The following is a 21,316-nucleotide window of genomic DNA, read 5'->3' as shown; positions in this document are numbered from 1 at the left end:
TATGCCTCAGATACTTCAGTTTAACAAGGTGAATACTTGGTCACATGCAAGCAATTCAGCAGAAAGGGCAGGTGAGAATTTAGACTACCATCCCTTCACAACACGTTCAATTCTGATTGCTAGAGACAGCAATCATGTTTAGCATTTTTCAGAAGAAAGACTGATGAAGAGGATTTAGGTAGAAAGGGAGATGTACATGCGTTTCTTGCCTGCTGTCACTCAGGTTTCCCACCTGAAGAGATCTGCATTACAAAACAGTCCTACAGAGGCGTCTCCTGTATCACACCACAAAGAATCAAGTTACACTTAGTTTTGACTCACAGTTAGAAATGGTAACTCTTTCTCACCTTTGTCTGATCCAGAGTCTATTCAGGAGGGAAAGATGATGAGGATGACAGCAACAAAGGAGTTTCAGAGTACATACAGGGTTCATATAAATTGGCAAAAAGTTACTTTGAAGGCACAGGATGCAACGAAGGACAGAATCTGATTCCTAGCAGAAGCACTTGGAAGATAACAGCGAGTCGCAGCTAAATTAACAAAAATCAACTACTAGCTCTAGTAGTAAAATTTAAAACAGAAGATGTAACTGAAAACAGATTGCAAATCTAAAAAACTTTAGGGAAAAGTCCCTTTTAAACCATGAACAAGAGTATAATTTACAGCTTTGCTACTGTTTCGTAGGAACAAGAGTATAATTTACAGCTTTGCTACTGTTTCATAGGAAAAATGAAAAAAAATGCTTTTTCCTAGACTAGAAGCCTTTATTATATTCTTGATTGTCATTAGCTCTTCTATTCAATCGCCCCTGGACTTTTATATATATATATATATATTTATATACACACACACACATATATATACACACTTTTTTTTTTTCTTTTATGACTTTTTAGAGTAGAATCTTGGGGGGCTTGCAGTAAGATAAAAATCATGTATGTGCAAGTTTTCATTTTATCTGCTTTGCTTATGAAGACAATCATAAGCATATCATCAGACTTCCAGAACCAAATTCGTAAACGCTATGAAAAACTGTATAATGACCGGAGATATCACGTTATTTGTCTGAGTAGTGACTTAACACTGTATAATGCAAAGGTTCGTATCTGCATTTATATACGTAGTTTCTTTCTAATTAAGTATTCTATCTTTATCCACAATAATTCACATGCTTAACTGCATTTCAGAAACCATTCGAGAATAAAAATGTGCATGTTGCAATGTTCTTTTCTAAGCTGTGCTGTACACTTAAGGGAATACTCTAGATTAAAGTTCTGCTGTGACACTGGGGCATACATATCATTTTACTGTGACATGTGTCAGAGATTACCTGCTTCTGTTCTTTCATTTATTTTTCTGAAGAACTAAAGGCTCTATAACCTTGTATCCTGCTTTTAGTAACTGACATGTTAAAGAACATTTGCAGTAAATCTGTTCGTATTTCATTTTAGCACTGCTGAGATTTAGAAATTACAAATCTTCTTAGGGCAGCAAGGGTCTTTGGTGTTCATTTTGAATAAAAATGTTGCTAATGTCTTGTTCTTTATCATTTATTAAGAAAGTAGATCCGCTGAAATATAAAAAATTTACTTCCCTATTAACAAAGATTTATTCAGAATAAAATAAAAAAATAAATAGAAAGCATTTTCTTCAACTATATAAGAACACCAAGTAAGAATGGATGACATTATTTTATAACAGGGTTATGCTAAAGACCAAAGCCAGTTCACCTATACATACTCTAAGAGTTAAATGAAGTGTTTGCTCCCTAAGTATCACTGAAGAACCTGACAGCTTCATTTCATGACAGGACAACTGAAGGTTATAAGGTACAGAAAACAGAAGTTATCCTAACTGAAGGGGAAGCAAAATTCAAGAATTTACCACAACCAACTCAAAGGATAACCTCTATGGTGAATTTTAAACCATACCAAGACAGAATAGTATTATACAACAGGGAAAGCAAATATATAACATTTTAGGTTATTTCCAAGTGCTGGTGGGAAGAATGATTCTGAAAACTACAGACCTTTATCCTGGCCACAAGAATATACAGAAATTTAGGGAAAAAATAAACTTGAAAAAAAAAAGAGAAGGAAATAAGATAAAGGGGAATGAAGTGCAACATGCAGAAATATTTGTAACCAAATTGTGTCAACGTAACCCATACCTTACTCAAGGCAGATAATCATTTTCCTAGCCAAAGGAAATGAAAAGGTTCTGCTAATACAAGCCTCCTGAATGTTATATCAACATGTTGTTATATCATATATAACATATATATATAGCATATACCATATATATATCCTGAATGTTATATCAACATGAAATGTTTCAAATCTGCAAACATGTTATTCAAAATTTGCTTAAAAGGAAAAAGTGTGGAAGCTCCAACAGCTCTGGGCAGAGATTCAGTTCTCATATCCTTCCTTCACAGTTAAAAACAAACAAACAAACAATAAATAAATGGAGGGAAAAAAAAAAAAAAAAAAAAGGAAACAGCAAGAAGTAGCCTGAGGAAAAATTTACATAATATTTACATGAGGTACACAGTGGAGCTACAGCTTTGGTTTAACAGACTAAACTGTAAGTATAATCTACATAAGTGACAGCAAGATATATGACACACTGCAACTAGGGTAAGCTATTAGATAAAACAGTTAAGTTAGAGCAGGAACTAGAGAAGGCTTAAAAAAGACCCAGAAGAACATGTTTGAAGCTGGACCTAATCCATTGTAGGGGCCAATACTGTTAATTGAAGACTACAGTAAACGAAATAAGACAGTGCCAATGAAAATCCATCAATGAAAACAAAATTCTGTCTGTAGAGAGGGAAGATTAAAACACTATGAAACAAAAGAATTTAGGTATCCTTGAGGACTGGAACAATAAAAAGACATGAAATTAATGGAAGACAGAAAGATTGCATGTATGAGGTGTATGAGGACTAATTAAAAACGTGTTACAACTTGGACCTCATCGCCTGGAAACAGCAAAAGGATCCAAGCTTGTACCGCTTGGTATCTCAGATCCCTCATCAAGAAGAGGAAGAAAAAGGGAAAGAGTGATTCTGTAACACATCAGTTCTGATCCAGTCAGCATGGACGTGGAAATATTAATGCCACTCTGCAACTATGAAGTAGGATGTACTTGAACACATCAGAACTAATTTCTAGCTACGTGAGATGCTTAAAAAAGCTGCTCGCATGACCAAGGGAATAGAAAACAAATTTTTGAGAGGAGATTTAAAGACCTCAGCTTGTTTTGTCTGGCAAAATTAACATATAAGGAATATATGACTGACATCCACAAACACCTCAAGGGAAGCACCAGGAGAGAAAATAATTATTTGAAATAAAGAACAATGCTGGCATAAGAACAAATGAGTATTAAATGGCCATGAATAAATATAGGCTGCAAGTTAAGTTCCTAATGATCAAAGCAGCAAGATTCTTGAGAAGTCTTGCTTGGGAAGAGGGCATTCCCGGAGTCTTCCCGCAGGAATAGTGGGAAAGAGCAAATTGTTTCTCAGATGAGACCTGATCAGTTCATGAAAGAAACAGTATAGCAAGCCTGGTTATTAGAAGAACGCAGTCAATGCTCCCGCAGGACCCTTACTGTCATGTGTTCCTATGATTTTGTGCCATGCTGATCCACATGGAAATTCCAATCCTTGCTTAAACATGCAGTTCAACCGGTGCCGAGTTGTTTTCTCAAATCCTACCCTTCCTGTCATCAGCCAGACTAAGACTATATGCAAGCAGATTCCAAAATGCATACATGCACACTGGAAGAGCACGGAAGAATTTCTTAAACTTCTTTACAGGAGTTTCAGGCACACAGCAAATACCCTTAGAAACGTGCTTGTATTTTACTCCTTTCTTTTTAAAGAAAATTGAAGTCTGCAGTGTGTTTCTCAACAGACAAACAGGTGGCTCACACCTCCTTAAAACATCAAAACCAAAAAAAGCCTCCAAAAGGATTGCACTAGCATGTTTCACTTGAGGAAAGAGGGAGCAGAATCTTAAATTTACCCTAAAATGACTGCATTATGGTCAGCCATGGAGGTAATCCGCAAATTCCAGGCCAAGCACTATAAATGGAGTTTGGGAAGGGAGCGTACATGCCATTGAAAAGAATCTAAACTTGCCAGGTTTCAGAGTCTCACATCCATAAAAAAAATAACTGACAGAAACCCACCTAAAGAAATTCATCTGTAAATGCAGAGAGCATCCAAGAGTCTGATGAGTACTCAAGTAGATGGAACTCAAGCAGATTTGTGACAATTGATAAAACAGTTCTTTTAATTTTAAAACCACCTTTGGAATCTGTTCCTTCGTATTTCATAGGGAAAGCAGTTAAACTTCATATTTATTATGGCAGCAAATTTTAAAATGGACTGGAAAACACTAAACCAGGTTCAGTTTCTCACAGCTTTCCCATTTGGAAGCTGAGGAAGTACATACATGGAATACAATGGGCAGTTATCAGTGGCTCAGTGCTTGCTTGTAGGCCGGTAACCAGTAAAATACTCCATGGGTCAACAATGGGGCCCCTACATGCTTCAACATTTTTATCAACAACTTGGTTAATGACATAGAAAACACCCTCTGCAAATCTGTGGACAACACTGAATTAGGGGGAATGGATCAAAGACCAAACAGTAGAAGTTCAGTCTAGACAGACCTTGAGAAACTTGAGGTTTGGGCCAAGAGAAACGTCGTGCAGTTCAACAAGGAGAAAGACAAAGTTTTGCACCTGGGCTGAATAACCCCAAGCATCAGCACAGGCTGAAAACCAGCTGGCACAGTAACAGCCCCGCAGCAAAGAACCCTGGGGTTACAGTGGATGCCAAGCTCAGTGTGAGCCAATAGCACGTTCTCATGGCAAACAGGCAAACCGCATACTGGCCTGTGTTCATTAGGATGAATGTGGCAGCAGATCAAGGGAAGTTACTGTCCTCCTCTACTTGGCACGCTGAGGCTGCACATGGAATCCTCCATCCAATTTTGGGTTGCCACACTCAGAGGAGATTAGAAAAAACAGGAGGGGTCCAGCAAACAGCTGCTCTGATGGACAGGCTCTAGAGCACATGCTCTGTGAGAAGCTGAAGGAGCCAGGTTTGCTCCATCTGACAGAGAGGAGGTAGTTGCAGATAGTATAGAAAGGACCCATGGTCACAAATCACAGCTCGGGAGTTTTAAATTGGGCAACAAGAAAAAAATCTGCACTTAGACAGGTAAAGCAGAGCTGCAGCATGTCACACAGAGCGGTTGTGAAATTTCCACATTGGAGGTCTTCAACTCATCCAAAGCCGCTGCTGACCTGATCTGCTGCTGCTTAGAGTCAGACTTTGAACGGGAATCAAGTAGCCCCCTTCTAGTCCATGTTTCCACGATTCCACCAAATACATTCCACTCCAGCACCATGGCTTTAAGCATGTCTTCTTATCAGATCAGTCTTCTCATCTTCCTGTATTTATAGCCCCCATCACTAGCTACTGCAATTTCAGCAAACATTAGCTCCTGCTAAGAAAAAGATTCTTGAAATTTACCCATTTTTCAAAAAGTGCTAGTAATTTGGTCTTAAGTTCAGCACAACGTACACTGTAATATTTTAAATACCAGCTTGATATGAAATACAAATCACCATTTAAAATAGTTTAATACAGAAAGAGTATATACTTATGAAAGCTCTTGATTAGCAGTTCCTCTGAATGACATCCAGAGACTCATCACCACTCCTACTAAGAGCGAAATACAACAGCAACACAAAAGATCCTTTAGAAATAAAGATTTTATATAGATGTCCAGAGTTGCACTTGGGATAAATTTTTTTTTAAGGAACTTACCTAAGACTTAAATTTCTGAAATTACATATTTTCTCAGGAGAAAGTACTTTAAAACAAACTTTTCACATGCCTAAGAGAATTTTAGGGCTTCTGTAGAAGAAAAAATAGCCATGTAGTTTTGGACAGAAGTCTGGAGAGACACAATGAAGCTGGAAAAAAATAATTCTAAAAAAACGGTGCAATATATCAGCTAATAAACCCAAGAACAAGGATATAAAATATTACTGCATACTTGTTTTTCTAGACCTAACATGATACAGGATGCCTCTTCAGCGACACTAAGTGCCAACAATCCTGTAACCTTATCAAATTAGTTACAGAAACCAATAGGTTTAATTTTTACCCCACGTGAGATGAAAAATACTATGAAGGGGATAGAAGAATCATCATAAAGATTTTGGTTTTGCACCTTCAATAAAGATGCAGTGACTCTAACTACAATAAATTTAACATTTGTTTTATAAAGAATTAAAAATACCTAAATCCCAGAACAGTGAGCAAAATAGTTTAAGTTCACTGACTTGAAAAAACATTCTTTTATGCTGCACAGCCCTAAAATAAATACTTAAAAGGAACTAAGAATATGCCACTATATCTTGGTTTTCATTTTCCTCCAGATAGAAGTGCTAGAATAAACATTCTTACTAGTTTACGTTGCTGTGTTTTTATGAGGTTAATAACTGAACTGTCAATCAAAGCCTATATAAATACAGTAGTTAAATACCTTCTGCTTTAGAAGCACTTTTATTTACAAGAGAGCTAGCCAAGATTTCCAAAGGACTGCATGGCCTGGTTTGCTTTGATCTCTTAAGTACAAGTTTCTTTATACCTCTTGTTTTGCTATTTATTATACCCTTTGTGTAATCAGGTACGGAAAGAGCACCTGTGCAGAACAAATACTTCAGGAAAAGTGTGACTGAGAGGAGTAATTATGCAACACACAGTTTACTAAAATAACTAGCAAGTCTTTTTCCAAAAGCACTATTGTTGTACCAGCAACAGAAATAAATGCACAATGGGCTCACAATAAAAATAGGGAACATCAACTAAATCCAACATCACATATACAACCTGGTACCTGTATCAGGATATTTATCAACACCCAATTTTGATATATATATATATGTATAAATATATGTAAAGCCATATAAACAGTTAAAAATAAAACATTTATAATAAATAATTTGAGAATTATTTTTCTGAAGCTTGAATGGTATTTGCATGAGTATGTACAGGTGTGTGTGTGTATATACACAGAAGTATTATCTATGTATCTCTAGAAAGCCTCTAATAGTTCTGTACAATCACTGCCTATGTAGCTATTATCTTTAATCTCCTGCCACAAATTTAGCATTGTAAATTTTACCTCCAAACAACCCACACTGTTCATCTCTATATGGGAATATTCTGTGAAGAATAGCTGCTTATCACTTAGTATGGTGAAGGTCATGAATAACTGACGTATACGTTATGCATGGAACAAAATAGAATAATTGTATCAATTCATATTAATGAAAATTTTTATCACTACAACAGAAACTGCATTGTCGACTCATGCGGTTAGGCTTGCAGTAATTTTTGTTCCATTGAAAACATTTTACTCACTTGGTAGAAGCATTATGCCCCTAATTCATTCATTTGAAACGAATGGATTAGGTTACCTCAGGCCAGCATTAACTTTGGACAAACTTTCATTCAGGTTGCTTTACCATATTCAGGCTCTAACTTAAGACAGCACATTATGAAGTTCCTCCCTGGTGAGGAGAGCATGGACACATAGTTGCACATGCACAATACTATAAGTGTGTGTTTAGGTCCTAAAGATTTGGCTGGGATTTGGGTGTTTTTTGACTCTGTGTATACAAAACAGAACCTTGAAGTAAAAATGGTTCTGCAGATTTTCCATATTTCAGACAAATACATGCCTTGCACTCCTATAATCAGCAGAAATCATTTAGGGACATCCTCAACCTCAAGGAGAACAGTTATTTTTTTCTGCTGCAAGGGATTTTAGAGTAGTGAAACAAATAGAATAACTGAAGTAGTAACAAGGGGAGGGGGAGCAAAGAGGGGGACATATTTCTTTAGGAGCTTGTTCTCAATTTGCATCTGTTTCTACATAAAACTTTCACAAATTTTATCTCAAATTTACAAGTTAATATCACCTTATCATCATTATTCCTATTACAAAGGCACTTCAGAATAGGAAGCTTGTTCAAAATTGTGTTTAAACAAGCATATTGTTATTGAGCTGTTAATCAGCGAAAGCCAGCATGGTTATCTGATTCAGCCTGAACTTTTGCATGTTTTCTTGAGACAGCTCTGAGATTAAGTCTTCTAAATCTGTCAAAGTCAATAAAAAAGAGCCTGAGCATTAAAAACAAAAAACCTGAGCAAAATATATGTGGCCTATTTTTGGCAGACAGAAAAGGGAAAGTTTTCTTTCCTTTTATTTATTTTTTTTTTAAACAAAACAACCCCCTCACAAGACAATTCCATGTCCCAAATCCTGAATGACTACTTTGCAAGCAATCACTGTTCACTGGAACAGCCAAGGTGGCAAGGAGGGGACAGGCTGCAAAGTGTGGTGCAGAAGGAGCTAGAAGCAAAGTACAGAGCAGGGGCATTTAATCGGCTCAGACAACTCCTGAAAACTCCCAGTCACGGACCCAACATTTCAGCCGCTGTGGAAGCAGCACTAAGGCAATCCAAGATAAAGCAATCCCAACCCTTCCCTCTGCAGCACGCAGTCCAAGAGACACAGAGCTCGGAGGCAAGTGTTTTGAGTAAAGCCATACTTTCACCTCAACTGAAACTCTCCTAAGGACTCCTAAGGACTAAGGACTAAGGACTCCTAAACTCTCCTAAGGACTACCCCATTTTCCAACACCAGTGTGCCATCTTGACCAGATTAGTGCCACCAAAGTTTGTTTCAGCTCAAACCAAAGAACTACAGGCCACTCTGCTGTAGGCACGCACAGACCCACCTGATAAATCCTGTCAGCGCTGGTATGTTGCACTGCCCATGTTTTAACAAGGCCGCCACTGAGACTGACAGTGCTCCACTCCCTAAAACAGACTTTTCAGCTGTGAAGTTGGAAAATGTGGAACATTCAACAGGAATCACGTACTTAAAATGTATTTTATGTACTTGAAGCTACAGTTGTAAAGCGGCTTGGTGAAAAGGAAAATAATACCAGATTAATTTAACTTAGGAATAATATTAGGAAAAGAAAGGTTTGCACTGGAGTGTTCCATTTGCAGTCTTTTCCTCTAAACCTTCAGTGTAAACTGCAGTATCTTAAAATCTTAGCGTTCACACAAAGCCTTAATGTTAAGGAACACGCACATGTCAATATGCAAGAAAAAAAAATCAGTGCTTTTAAAAGCTAATTTAGTCCTATTTAGTGACCTTCAAGCGTGCAAGCAACCACTTACTGAGAAGTGCTGAACACTCAACTTGCAATAAAAACAAAGTAGACGGCAGTCATGCATGTTGGCTGCCTCAGAGCCTGTAGTGCATCTTCAAAACCTATTCATATCTACATAGTTCTCATCTACCTTATCAGAATTATATAAGTTTCTCCTTTTCAAGTGCTTAAAGTTATCGATAGTCATCAACATTTACTGATTGCTATCAGTGAAAATAAAGACTTAAAAAAGTACTATGTAGACGGCAATAAATGCTAATTTCTTTTCAAACATATTTAAGCCAATACTGAGAACATGGCTGCATTCATACTCATTTTCCTAAAAGCATGAATATTTACTCAACGTAAAATGTGTGTTGACAGCTTTCTAAGTGTTTTTATGCATACACATTTTCCCTTCACTAAAATAAAAATACCTAAGACCTTTTTTCCCCTCAGAAATGCAAACTGTGTTATGCACCAGTTACTTCAGGTAAAAATCATGAGGTTGCACTGTACCATTTCAGCCTTGCTTACAACATAGCTTTTTAATCAAAAGAGTTAAAGCTTTTCCTTACTCAAACCTCCTCCATCAAGGTCAGAAGCCAAATGAAATCCTCCCCCTGCTCTTTCTTTTAACCCCAGCCTCTGAAGCCATTGGTTCTTCTTTCTGAGGATTTTGCAACATTCATATGCCAACCCAAAAAACTTCAGTTTTCAGATAAGCCAGGACAATCCCTTTTTATTGCTCCAAAGACTGAAGCATGCCTTAGTTAAAATGGCAAACTGCCTCCAAGACAATTTCTGATTATGCCCATCCTTGAAAAAAGATAAAAGCCAGGAATAGTAGATATTTGCTAAGAAGAGTTTTGTCTAATAACAGACAACAGTGTATTTAATTAGCACTGGACTACACACCAAAAAGGGTTCTGATATACAAATAAATATACACATAGATACGTGTGTGCGTGTGTACAAAAGTATATATGTATATGTGCATGTGTATATATACATATAGCCCATGTGTAAGCATGTAACAATGTAGGTGAAAGTATCACTACTGCTACTGTAATGTATTTGGCTAGAAAAGAATTCCTCTACGATGAGAAATTTAATTACATTTCAGAATTAATTTCAGTTAACTTTATATGTAAATTATTTTGACTTTCATGTACAGATGTGCATTAACTATCACAATATATATTCCTTTTTATTTTTAGAATCTCTTCATCTCTTCATATGACGAAAACAAGCCTACATCAACTAGAGCAAACATTTACTTTAGATGAATTGTGATCTGTACCAATGCTAAATAATACCCATGGGGGAAAAAAAAATACAGAATAGAAAGTACACGCTATACCCCAGCTTCTTTAGAAGTGAATGGGATCAGCAAATCTACATTGTGAATTGACTACACAAGAAGACTGGAAACAGCAATTTAATCAAAATACGAGAGGCAAAGCTCATCTGCCACAGGTGGCTCTCCAGTCTACCACACTCAGTGCTGTTCAAAGTCTTACTTCAACAAATTTATACTAAGTCAAGTGCAGTACTTGGGTTTTTGACACGTTCCTCAGAGTGGTGCTTCCGGAGAACCAGCATGGCTAGGGAAGCCAGTGGGAGGATGCACTTGGAGCACTGGGGCCACAGCAGCTAGAGAACAGGACTAAAAGCTGAATGGCAGTGGGGCTGGAGAACGGGTAGAAGTTGACAGTGTGGTAGCTACTTCAGTATTTTGCGTTTCTGTGGCTAATTCACTTAAGGTCTCGCAGATTTGAAATGATCATAATGTTTAAGAAAATTATACTTCCAAATCAAGTAAACAGAAACTAAACTAAACCCACCCTACAGGTGTTAACAGAACCATTTATAAAATGCAAATTATCTGGAATTTAAAGCATCATTTAGCCAAATATCTATGCATGCATAAACACAAAAAGCAGTGTTAAAATTTCTGATACAGTCTTTCTCAGAAAGAGGAAGAAAGAGAACTAAAAAATTTCTTTGGTTCTAACTTTCTTTTCAGTAGGAAGAAATGCTTGACCTGTAGAGTTGCACAGAACACTGTAAAGAGTCTTCACATGCTTTCTCTTTTACTTGTAAGAGCTGCATGCAGTTGTTATTTTTCAAGTATTAGTTTTCCAATTCATTATTTCTTTACTCATGCTGAAATTAAAAAGACACAGAATTCAATGAAAACAGGATATGACTGCATCTCCTATACTGCGTGATGTGGAGTAGTCCCTTCAAATTTCCAGTGAACCATTAAGAGTGAAGCTTGGCATCAGCACAGAATTCTGCTCAAGAAATCTCTCTCCCCTCACTGCCCCAGTTCTCCACTCCCCAGCTGTGCCAACACAGCTGCTGCTGCAAACACGTGCAGGGGACCCTCAGCACAGCCAAGAAGCAGGAGCCATGATGCGTAGGTAATCTTCAACCATTGTCTCCTCAAAGCACACACCAAGCTTCCAGAGAAGGGACCTTCTTTAGCATAGTTCAGTATTGCCTTGTCCTCAGAAAGACAGTTCTGGTTGACCTTCCTCGTACCCGCTCAAAGACCAGAAAGCCCACTCAACGTGCCTCTTCTGCCTCTGCTCAACAGTGCGAACAGCCACCACAGATGCAACTTAAAACTTGTGCCAGCAGACTTAGGAAACCCCTTTAAATCTCTCACTGAGATGAGGGACCTCTTCGCACAGTTTTTTGTCCTATTGCTAATGGACAACATGACACCACAATTGAAGGCAAAGGGCAAAGGCAAACAAAAGGCATCAGCAAACAAAAAGCAGCAAAAAGACTTGATAGGCCTGTGACTTTTGTATAAAGGATGCTTGCTATGTGTGAAACTTTAGTGGAGATAAAATAAAAAAGGAAGCATAAAACAAACAAACAAAAAATAGTAAAGTAACACAGAATTAGAGTTGCCAGTACTTTTCCAAAAAATCTTTCTTGCTGGAAGTCTACATGAATGTCATCCCCTCCCCCCGACCTGTGTCAATTTCATAAGAACTCTTCTCAAGAAAATGACCAGAAAGTCAATCCTTTTTCTGACAGAGAAGCCCAGCAATAACACAGCTCCCTGCTGACACAGGAGAAACAGATTTAAAACCCTAAAATCAGAAGGGCAAACTGGAAACCTATGCATGGTCCTGATAGCTGCCTCAGCGTTTTAGTCTCTGGGCCTACAGACTGACTTCCCCTTAATGCAAACAGAATGACCTGCAGGCAACAGAACAAGCATCTCAAAACCGGATGACTTTCACACAAGTTCCTGTAGATGCGAGTTGCCGAAATGCTAGTTCTTTTGAAGTTAAACTGCCACACTTAAAAGCAGAAAAAAAAAAGATCCCTTTGGTTTAATATATGAATTCTGTTCTGGCAAAACACTAAACAAAACAAGATTAGAGCTCCCCAAGAGAAGTGCCCAAGTGCAGTTGCACCCCAGGGACGTGGCTGCAGACAGCCGTGCAGCAACGGTGACACCTACCGGTACCGCACCACCGACAGACCTCCCTCCCTACCTGCACGCCTCAGGCCAGCTTCAACCCATGGCCGCTGGTGTAAGAGGGAGAAGCATTACAAGCGGAATAGCCAAACCACCTCTGCATCATTTTCCTTCCAAACTAATACCTCCAATAGAGATAGGAGTCAAGCTTGAAATCATATCACCTAAACTATGCTGTATGACCTGAGATTGTCTCCGTTTTCACACCTGCTGCCTCACTCTGGCCTGTTTTTAGAAGCACTTTTTCGTTCCCTGTTTTGTGGCGTTGACCACTACACAAGGGAAACGGCAGAACTCACGACATACAATGTTTAATGAAAAAGTGCAAAATGAAAAAAGAGAAAGAAGCCAACCCAACTTTAATTAATCTTTTGGTCAAAGTGACTACAAACAAATTATCATAAGCAAAAAGCTTCAGAGAAGCAACTTGACAGAGCCAGTAATATAAAAAATTAACACAGTTTTTAAGGAGTTCAAATGTATAGAAGTTAGCTTTCCTTTATTCTGCTGTTTCCCCAACAGATGCATTACTTTCTGCAACTTCACAAACAGCAACCGCAGATTACACATCTCACCACACTGGCTTGTATTTGAGAAGTCAAGTCTACCCTCACACTGCAGAGGTTACTGGTGAGTTTTTCATTGGGATACAGGTTTATAAGTTTCACTTTCAGTAAGGGCTCGATAGAGAAATGAAAAAAATGAAAAAATAAAAAAGGAAATTTTGTTACAAAGACAAAACAAAAAGGCAAGAAATGAGAAACGTTTGTTATTTCTCTACTTGGCTTTCAGGGGTTGTGGAACTGAATTCCAGGTTTAGGTAAAAAGAGATTTAGGTGTAAGAAAAAGAGTTTATTTCAAGCAGTAAGAGAGGTGACGTTTCAAATCACTTCTGTGGCAAAGTTATCTTCTAAGGGAAATCTCCCTCTAATGTTCCACCTATATTTCTTCTTCACACTCACATATGCATAGTAATTATTATTTTTTTTAATTACACCTGAAATTAATTAAGTATTTTGAAGAGCTAAAACAGTGCCACCACAAAGACTACTATCATCCCAGGACATTTGGTTTCTTACCATGGGCAGGAGAATTACATTAGCTACACAGAAAAGGAATCACTGTATAATGAATAAACATGAGCAGAAATTTTCAAAGGTAAATCGTAACATTTGCCTTCTCTCAGAAATCTCACACCTTCCCCATTATTTGAAAATCCACTAGGAATTTCTGAAATGGTTACCATAATATCCATCGTGTGACCTCTCCGTGGCCCGGCAGACTTATCAAGGAGTATTTTTAATAATAAGTTTATTCTGTGTCTGGGGTTATTTTTGCATCCCTCCCAGTGCAGGAGCCTCAGCTACAAAGCACAGGGCATGGACATGCCTCATTTGCCGCAGAAGCTAAAGGAAGGGCCTAAAGGCCAAAGAAAACATGAGGGTGGGAGAATGCCTACTTGCAACAGCCAGCTTCTGCTTTTTGCTTGTGCACGAACAGGAGAGCTAAGAGAAATGGAAATGCACATGACTGGGAAGAGCGTTAGAGTCAGAGAACAATTGACTTACATAAGAAAGGGAGACAGTAGAAGACCTGGAGCACAACTATATATTGTTGTGTATATTGTATATATTGTTGTATATATTGTATATATATATGTATATATTGTTGTGTATAATACCACCTTGGAAAAGAAGCAGCTTTTTAAGCTGGCGCTTTTGGAGCTTAGAGGAAAGAGACGTGAAAGAGGGATAGGATGTTCTAGAGTAAAGTGACTGAAGGTAAAAATCTCAAATTAGTATGGGTAAGATTACCTCCAGGCCTGCTCTAGAGATAAGGGACCACACAAGTGACCACTGCCTCCCCTCTCCTTCAACCCTCTCTCTCTCTCAGAAGGGCCATAGGCCTAGTCTATGACCACAAAGGACATAGGACATCTGTGAGAGACACAGATACCCACACCTCTGAGCAACATTTCCTTTTTGTGAAATCACACGTGAGTACAAACTAACTCTTGGTGTTTAACAGCACGTATTTTTAGCCCTAGAGCTTATTTCTTGGCAGTACAGTTTAAGCAAACCTAGATGTTTTCATAACATCATGATTCAAATATATCCATAAAGCAAGCAACATTTTCAAATTGTTTTTGGCTAAGGTCATGTTTTGCAAACTTAAAATTGGTACCAAGTGAAGCTTACCTATTTTTTTTGGAATTTTCGTCTTTTTCTCTTTTAACCCCAAAAATTCTTGTAATTAGAGCACTAAAAAGAAGTGTAGATGAATTTCTTACCTAAAGGAAAAAAGAAAAGAACATGTGGTTTTAAAAATTCCTTTGAATTGTAATTTAATTTTTTTTAAATACAGCCACTAATGTAGAGTTGAAAAAAAAAAAAAAACAGCTGAGTGAAGGACAGTGCATGCCTACTGTTCAGGGATTAAAAAAGAGAAACAAGTATTTCATAACATCTTTCCTCTTAATCAAGATGGCATTAACAGAAACTCAGATTTTGGAGATGTCTCTCTTTAACATAGGGGATGTATCTAGATTCTGCTGATTAAAAGGATTCCACCCTATCCATGGCAGATCATAAAACGTTCTACCTTCACATTCCATATGGAATACTCTCTTATTAAAAAGGAAAGTAACAGGGAAAATGAATGAAAAAATGTACATACAAGTTAGGAATACTGACTCAAAATTTAATAGCCAGATGTGTTCTTATCTAGAAGGCAATCTTTGTCTCTACTTTTTGTCAGTATCAACACTTCACATTACAGAGAAAAATTCAAACAAAACCAAAAACTGTGAACAAAACCATGACTTTTTTTTTTTTGCACGTCTACAGTATTCTTCATTGTATCTTAAAATACTGCAACATGTGACATTCCAGCAACTGCAGTACTATCATTTACAAATGTAACCATAGCTTCATGGAGAAGCACCGCTATAAATCCTGTTACATTAGAGAAGCAAAATTAAGAATTAACTTACTGCCCAAACAGGTGACATAAACCCTAGAATTGCTGCTTGTATTCCATCTGCAACATACGGCATGATGTTTTCACCTAAACGTGTATCCCTAAACAGTGCCCGCAGGATATTTAAAGCATGAACCTGTGGAGGTAAGAGAAATACAGGAAAAAATATAAATTCAGTGAAAAAAATCTTAAACCTAATGCATGTTAATTACCTTAACAACACGTGAAACACAAATAATCCATGTGCACATTTACTCCTTTCTATACTAAATACAAGAATACTAAATACAGAATACTGTTAAAACTAACAGATTAAAATGCTACAGCAGGAAACACTGTTAAAAAACAATTATGGTTTAAAAATATATTTGTCTAATAAATACAGTCCAGGCATTACAAGAGAAGGCCAGCATTCTTTTTTCCTTAGCTTATCATGGCTGTAAAAATAACTTTCAAAGTTTAGAATCATCTTTTCCAACATTCTTGACATGCAATAGATACTGTGAGAAAAAATAAACTACAGCTCACAGGAGGACAGTATTAAGCTAAAACTGACAGCCAGGGTTGCTTTACCATATGGAGAATTTTCTGATATTTCTCTACTCTCTGCAGGGGAAGGTGGTAATCTGTGTAGCTTCACAGACTTTGACAAGGCTACATGAATTTCTACCAGCAGAAGATCTGGCAGAGTCATTAGAACACTGTTAATCTTTGTGTTTGGAAGTCCAAGCCATGTTTTGTTGACAATACATTTAAATATTTGATAACTGCATTTGAAAATAAAGATCTTGAATTTACAATTATTATGCATTCCAAAAACAGATATTTAAGTTACAGAAGTTACTAATTGTGCTTAAAAATTACTTTTCATATAGTATTTTTACTATATAAAATATGGTTTATGCAACTCATTTGTTTACTCTAAAAGTGAAAAAAAAATGCTTGCTTGTTAATTTCCTTGTAAAAGTTTACTCATCTGCTTGTTTAGCAATACACTACAACCAGTAAACTGATCACATAAATTCAAAATGAAAATGACTGTATCTGTTATACTAGAAAAAACTATTATGTCCAATCCCCTTTAATATTTTATGTGTTTGCAAATTCCAGCGATTCTATAACCTGTGCTTGTCAAAAGGTTTTAAAATCCAGTCACAGACAATTAGAAAAAATTATTATTAAAAGCACTCATAACCTCCTTAATTGTTTGAAGTAACACAAACACTTCTTTGACATTTGCCTTCTGCTGAGATGCTGTATTTTACCTGTGGAATGACACTTGATGACTCATTCAAAGGTGCAGCCAAAGACAGCAATTCTTTCATGGTCATTTTCAGCAAATCTGTTTTGCTCTTCTTTGGTTCTGAAGCTAACAAAGCCTACAGAAAAATTAATAGAAAAACACTTATTTCTAGCCCGTTTTGTTTACTGCTAGTTCTGTTCCAGGTTTCTATATTCATCATAGTGCTGCCTAGCTTCTGACCATGACTGAAAAAAAATTGCAAAAGCAAGTTTCAGTTTTAACTCTTAGTTTTGTTCAAGGCATTCTTAGCATTCAATGTTTAAGTAAGAAAACCGCTTCCGCACTATACCTCTGCTTACAGAAATTTCTTTGTATATAACAGAAAATAATGTAAGTTATCACACACATAATCAGAGTATTTATTACAGCAAAAGTATCTGCCATATTATACATGCTTGCATTTCCTACTATGGACAATTTTTTAGCCTAGTAACATACGTATTTAAGATGACATGGCCTGGCCAAAGAATAAAATCTGTTTGTCAAAACAGGATAAAATAAGCAGCACATTTTTGAAAGGAGAGAAGAGATGCATCCATCTCCAAATAGCAACAGTTTAATGGGTGCCAACATATCCAGCTGAGATGAAAATACTCTAATTTAATCCTTCAGTTCAGGACTGGAGTTAAAACAGTCTCTCGCTCTGTCCTAGCAGCTCCTGTTGAATTTGTCTGACTTAGCACAAACGGATAATCATAAATCACTTATTTCTAATAAAAATGATTATCCATTTGTGTTTTGGGGCCCAGAGTCTGTTCAGCATCAGTTCAAACAAGTTATTTAATAGTACATTACATTGCTTAAAAACAACCAAACGGAAAAACTTCAAGCCAAATGAAGTATAGAGGTTAGGCAGATACCCAGATGTAGTCAATGTCATTTTATCAGTGTCTTTAAGAATGGGAGAAACAGAGAGGGAAGAAAAAATAGTATTTATGAAGTATAAAGCAGACAAAGATTCCATAACCTAGGAACGCCGGAGCTCTAAGTAGCATTGTCCCACCATTTCCTCACCCCTTGATTGGAGCTGTACCTTTGTACTATTAGGTAGTCATATTTCTATTTTAAATAGGTCATTTAATATGTTCATAACCTTAAAATTACATATTATCATTAAAACAGATGTGTTCTACTAAAACAAGAATAAATGTCACAGGAAGCAGATGGCAAACAGACCACAATGAGTCTTGATTTTATGCATTAATAAAATAACCTTATTACAGTACTGTTAGCATATGCATTACAATTTATATTTTTATTATCTAAATGCAACATGCTATTTAAGGCTTAATTCATTTTACTGGGTACTACAGACACGTTCAGAACTACCGGCAAAGAGTACCATCAACTTTCTTTACAGTAAAATTAGAGTTCGGAAATAAATGACTTCAGCCTAACCCCAATGTTAATTTCAAACCTTCTCATTAATTGCCTAGATTAACTTCATACTCTTCCAGAGCTGTCAGAACTGAGGAATGTGACCTATTTATCCTAACAGCTATGGCACAGTGGAAGCTTTGCTATATGGACTCAGCAATGTAGGCCAACTGCAGACTACACAAATGTTTTCTGCAGTGGGATACTGTTGGGTCCACCTAGTTCTTGCATTGAACAGCATTAGGTTTTACATGAAAAATTGATTCAAAGACGTTTTTCTTTCACATTCTAAGGATTAAAGCTGGCTACTGCCCACTGGATTCAACCTTTGTGGTGTGAATGGGGAAACCAGCAGACATGAAGTCACCAAATCTGTTTTGCAGACACTTTACAGATATAAAAGGGAAAATCTTTAACTGCTGAAGTTTAAAAGGAAAAACATCCCTAAAACCAATGCTCTGCTTCTGATCTCTGCTATGTAGCGTGCACACATCTAGCAAAGCCAGGAGTAGGCTGTGACTGACAGAAGAGAGGTCAGACAGAAGCAGGCTGCCTCAACTTTCTCAGGGCAAACTCGGAGTGGAAAACAAGCAAGACGGATTACTCTGGCAGTGAGAGCTTGCTCCCAGCAGTCCCTCACATTCTTGGAACGTGCCCGAGAATATGCGTTAGCGAGTGGAGAAAGTTACATATCACGTAGTCATCTTGGACTTCTGTCTTAGAAAACTGGCTGAAAATTAAAATCGTGAAGGTTAATTTAGAGGAAAGCAATCGTGTCCACTTTAACGAAACAAAGGAATGGAAAGAGGTAAATGTTGAGACTTCAATGTCACACCAACCAGTAGTGACTGACATCACTTGATCCTGCTTCACTACAGCTGAGAGGGCTTCTCTAGTTTTTTGTAGTATTTTCTAGGCCACCATTTTACAACTCAATTTCCTCTTCATATTTTAGCACCCTCCCACTTCACATGCAAAAAGCACAGAGCTACGTGGTAACAAAGCTTTACTTAATCTTTGAATTAATTTATTAATTTGCAGGGATTATTACAGTAGCCACATTGAGCCTGCAGCTCTCTCTTTAGAAATGCTCCTGAATCAACAACAAGCCAAAAACCTGTGCAGTCTTAAGAGTCCATAGGATTGCTAAACAACATCAAACATGGCTTAATTACATTTGGCTTCCTGGTGGCACAAAAACTACCAAAATCTGCAGATAAAAAAAAAGTAATTGCCCCAGAGGGGGGTGAAGTAGAAAATATATACATACTGACCAGAAAGAACATTAAAAAAATGTATCAATTCAGGCATAATAGCAGTATTTGGTACCTGAATGTAGAATGGAATTCCTGCACTACGTCTGGTTGCACATAACGTCGATGAAGGATCACAGGATTTGATTTCTTCTAACACACAGCTTAGCCACTGCTCTGGCATCTTGCGCAGACTCCTACTGTTGCATCTACGTGAAACAAACAAGAAACATGAAACAAATAAATAAGAAACTAGGACAGAGTCAGCGCAATTAGTGACCTTAAGAAACAGTTCCCTCTATATGTAAACATCTCCAAGCACATACGCAGAATTTTTAAGAAATAAGATAAACTTCAAAAGGAATTTTACATTTTTCCAATGTTAATACAAATTATTTTAACCCTTCTTTTTAAGTGACACTGGGAAAAGGTATTTCACTAGACAAAAAGCAGGACTCTGTCATTCAGCAGTGCAACTCTTCTCTTCAACCAAGACCTATTATCCTACTCTGGAGAAGAAAACAAAGACACATACAGAAAACAAAGACACATACACATCAGTTACTGTGTAGGAAAAGACACTTCAAAAACTCCTGTCCTTTCTGTCATATGATAGCTGATGTATGACCCTTACATTAACTAGTACATACAGCTGTATTAATAACCATACACAACAAAACCAAAGCCTCTCACAGTACAAATGGATTACGGAAATAGCCCTGCAAACCTCAGAGTAGTGAACGGAATAAAAAACAAGGCATAATATTCTATTTAAAATATTAAGTAAGTCAAACATTTCTTAAAGCACCTAAATTGCTCTCCTGTCATGAAATACTTCTCTGCAGTTACAAAACTGGACACTGCCTGAAAACAAAGGACTTTCAAGGACAAGGAAAACTCAAGTCTACTTCAATTCCTTCTTCTGCCCAGTTCAATGAAATGCAGCATATTCAGTGTGAAAGAGCAGCTCATTAATCTTCCACCAATGTTCCAAAAGGATCATTCATAGTTACAAAAATTTCTATTAACAGGACACATCACTCGGAACAGCTAAAAAAAAATTAATCACTGTGGGCAATACAACTGCAATTAACTGCATAGGGCCTGCCTAAAAACGTAAGCTGTAATTAAATTCATTATCAAGCAGTGAGACCTCACAGTATGGCCACAATCAAGTCTTCTGCCTAGGCGTCGGTAATAAAGAATGAAAAGTAAAGCTAAAATGCAGCAGGTAATGATGTGAAAACCAAAACTGAACATGAGGTCTAGATCTTCTACCTCCTTCCTTACACTCCTGTTATTACACTTCTTTGCTTCTCACAAAACAAGAATTTAGGAAAGCTAAAAACCTGATATGGGACCGTGAGTGAGTCTGTCATCCGTGGTGTGACCCTCCTTTTCTTCCTTTACAAAACAAACAAAAAATTAATAATGCTCAAAACAGAGGTCACAGGAAGCACCAGACAGGTCAGCAGAAACCACAGTAGATTTTTTGCTCTCCAGTAATTTCCTTAGGATTTCCATCATAGGTTTCTCACCCAGCTGACAGGCCTTCTCCCCATTTTCTAGGGGCACCACCCCTCTATTAAAACTGTTGCCAGGATGTGAACCATCAGTACAGAAAGCAAGAGAAAC

At 37.3% G+C, this 21,316-nt stretch overlaps 1 protein-coding gene across 1 annotated transcript in view; it reads right to left on the bottom strand.

Moving 5' to 3' along the window:
* Positions 1-21,316, bottom strand: part of THADA (THADA armadillo repeat containing) — a 175,029-nt gene that overhangs the window by 122,060 nt on the left and 31,653 nt on the right. The window contains exons 23-26 of the mRNA XM_083829105.1: positions 19,758-19,890; positions 17,014-17,127; positions 15,762-15,884; positions 14,968-15,059 (exon numbers count right to left, since the gene is read on the bottom strand). Coding sequence (XP_083685231.1) covers positions 14,968-15,059; positions 15,762-15,884; positions 17,014-17,127; positions 19,758-19,890 — 462 coding nt within the window. The remainder of the gene's footprint in view (positions 1-14,967; positions 15,060-15,761; positions 15,885-17,013; positions 17,128-19,757; positions 19,891-21,316) is intronic.

Source organism: Anser anser (assembly GCF_964211835.1).
Source record: "Anser anser genome assembly, chromosome: 3".
Lineage (NCBI taxonomy): Eukaryota > Metazoa > Chordata > Aves > Anseriformes > Anatidae > Anser > Anser anser.
The sequence above is the reverse complement of the archived record's forward strand: the minus strand, read 5'-3'. Positions and strand labels throughout refer to the sequence as shown.